At 38.2% G+C, this 2783-nt stretch overlaps 1 protein-coding gene across 1 annotated transcript; it reads left to right on the forward strand.

Moving 5' to 3' along the window:
• The first annotated feature begins 460 nt into the window (after window positions 1–460).
• LOC120000626 lies at window positions 461–1601 on the forward strand. The gene is made up of 2 exons (XM_038848749.1): window positions 461–1252; window positions 1335–1601. Exons 1-2 carry the CDS (start codon window positions 461–463, stop codon window positions 1599–1601), a joined length of 1059 nt encoding a protein of 352 aa, XP_038704677.1.
• The last annotated feature ends 1182 nt before the right edge of the window (window positions 1602–2783 follow it).

The raw sequence follows: 2783 nt of genomic DNA on the forward strand, positions 1-2783 counted from the left end.
GGATGTTTTTTAAAAGGATGCTATAAAGGACAGCTTCTTACAGTAATTGGCCAAGATGGGGATGGACACATATATCCAATTGCATGGGCAGTTGTCTTCGTTGAAAATACTGAAAATTGGAGGTGGTTTTTGATGCATTTAATGGGTGATTTGGGGATGGATAGAGAGTGGACCTTCATTTCAGACCAACAAAAGGTACTAACCTCATTCATTCACAAAATTGGTTCATAATAATTCTTTGTTGTTCCCACATTCACTAACATCATGCATTGACAATATTGTTTTGTAGGGATTGGAGAATGTATTCAACATAGTGCTAACTGGTTTTGAGCACAGAATATGTGCTAGACACCTGTATAATAATTTCAGCAAAGAACACAAGGGTGTGCAACTTAAAAGCCAGTTCTACAAGATTATTGCAAGGACTACAATTCCTGAATTTGAGCATGAGATGTGTGTAATGAAGACACTTTCTGAACCTGCATGGAAGTGGCTGGATGATAGGGCTGACAAGTTGTGGAGTAGAGCTAAGATTAGGACTACTTGTAAGAATGATATGTTGCTTAACAACATTTCAGAGAGCTATAATGGTAGCATTCTAAAACATAGAGGAAAACCTATTATTACATTTCTAGAAGAATTGTGGAAGGATGCAATGAAGAGAATTGTAAAGTTGAGAAAGGATATGTTGGATTCTAATTCCAACAGCCCACTGGTGCCAAATGTTGCAAAGAGGATTGTGAAACTAGTGGATCTTAGTGGGAGATGGGAAGTTATCTGGAGTGGGGATAATGCACATTCACTTTTTGAGGTAACCTGCAGACCAGAGAAGTATGTTGTGCACATAGTGGAAAGAACATGTAGTTGCAGGGTTTGGGATCTCACAGGGATACCTTGCTGCCATGCAATTGCAGCTCTAAGATACATTGGACATCCTATTGTTGAATATGTAAGTCATTATTACACAAAAGAAACATACTTGAGAGGGTATAGCCACTTTGTTCATCCTCTTAATGGTATGAATATGTATCCCAATACTCATGCTGAAGCTGTGCTTCCACCACCGCCAAGGAAAAAAATGGGTAGGCCGCAAGTAAAAAGGAGAAGGGAAGCTGGGGAGAGTCAAGATCCATCGAGGTTGAGGAGGGCTTATCCTGTGATTAAATGTGGCAAATGTGGACAACCAGGGCATAATAGGAGAGGTTGTAGATCTGATGGTGCAGCAAGGATGGTAGGAGGAAATCCTAATATGGTAATGGTTCATATAACTTTAGTTTTGTAATTGTCTGACATTTGTATTTGATGCAACTTGTTTTATATTTGTATGTTTACAGGCTGGTACCTCTACAGCTGCAAGTACAAGGCCTGTTAGAAGTGGTGTTAGAGGTGGCTCCTCAAGAGGAGGTGGTGTTAGAAGAGGTGGATCAAGAGGAGGTGGTGTGCCCAGAAGAGGTGGGATACGAAGGAGGGGTGTTGTGCCAATGAGAGTAGGATCCAACTTAACAAGTGATACTGTTGGTGCTGCAACATCATCAACTAGAGTTGCCTCAATCCTACAAGCATCTCAAGAATCCGTTTGCACAAATGGTGATAGAAATTAAGGAGCACTAAATATCTTTTTGGTCTCATTTTGTATGTATGTCTATTGACAGTATTTTAAATGCTTTACATGTATATTTCTTATGTATTTTGGATTATGTGTAAGTTTATTATTTATGTCTTTTGGATGATGTTGATGGATTAGTACTTGGTGATAGAAATCAATGTTGTATTTGATTTTATCGGTTTACATATATGATATACATAACAAGTATATTCTGTGACAATTTGGGTCATAAACATAAATTTAATGACTTATTTGCAAATAAACATTCTGTTAAAATATAAGGTTTTATATACTTTTTCATAATTTTTTTACAAGTTCATATTTCAGGGAAAAAATAAATTTTTTATTAAAAAAATCCACGTTACCACAAAATTCCACGTCAGTTTGGTCCACATATGCAAAAGTGGACATGTCAGCAAATTCCGGCGATCAATTGGCCGGAATTAGAGCGTGATGACCTAATTGCTCAAAATTGGAACATTGAGTGCCCTAATTAGAATTTTTTTTCTTTGAGTGACCTAATTGCAAACTAGGGTATCCTTCAGTGACCTATATGCACTTAACCCATAGACCAAGTTATGTCCCAAATTGCACAAAAACGTGAAAAGCTCCTCTATGGAGAAAGTTGAGCAATTCCAAAGCATCAGTGTGGACCGTTGTACTCTATTTAGTGCTCTTAAAAGTCTAAATTGCTAGTTGAGCCTTCGTGCCACGTTTCGTAAGGTAAACACGCGAATAGACCAAGTTCTGTCTCAAATTGCACAAAAATGTGAAAAGCTCCTCTATGGAAAGAGTTGAGCAATTCCAAAGCATCAATGTGGACCGTTGTACTCTATTTAGTGCCATTAAAAGTCTAACTTGCTAGTTCAGCCTTAGTGCCACGATTCGTAAGGTAAAGACACGAATAGACCAAGTTATGCCTGAAATTGCATAAAAACGTGAAAAGCTCCTCTACGGAGAGAGTTGAGCAATTCCAAAGCATCAATGTGGATCGTTGTACTCTATTTAGTGCTCTTAAAAGTATAACTTGCTAGTTGAGCCTTCATGCCACGTTTCGTAAGGTAAAGACGCGAATAGACCAAGTTATGTCTCAAATTGCACAAAGACGTGAAAAGCTCCTCTATGGAGAGAGTTGAGCAATTCCAGAGCATCAATGTCGACTGTTGTACTCTGTTTA

The sequence above is a fragment of the Tripterygium wilfordii genome, chromosome 6, assembly GCF_013401445.1.
Source record: "Tripterygium wilfordii isolate XIE 37 chromosome 6, ASM1340144v1, whole genome shotgun sequence".
Lineage (NCBI taxonomy): Eukaryota > Viridiplantae > Streptophyta > Magnoliopsida > Celastrales > Celastraceae > Tripterygium > Tripterygium wilfordii.

Coding starts and splice junctions, on each gene's coding strand:
- LOC120000626 (XM_038848749.1), top strand. CDS start 461: ATGAAGACACTTTCTGAACCTGCATGGAAGTGGCTGGATGATAGGGCT. Junction 1,253..1,334: donor TAGGAGGAAATCCTAATATG/GTAATGGTTCAT, acceptor GTATGTTTACAG/GCTGGTACCTCTACAGCTGC.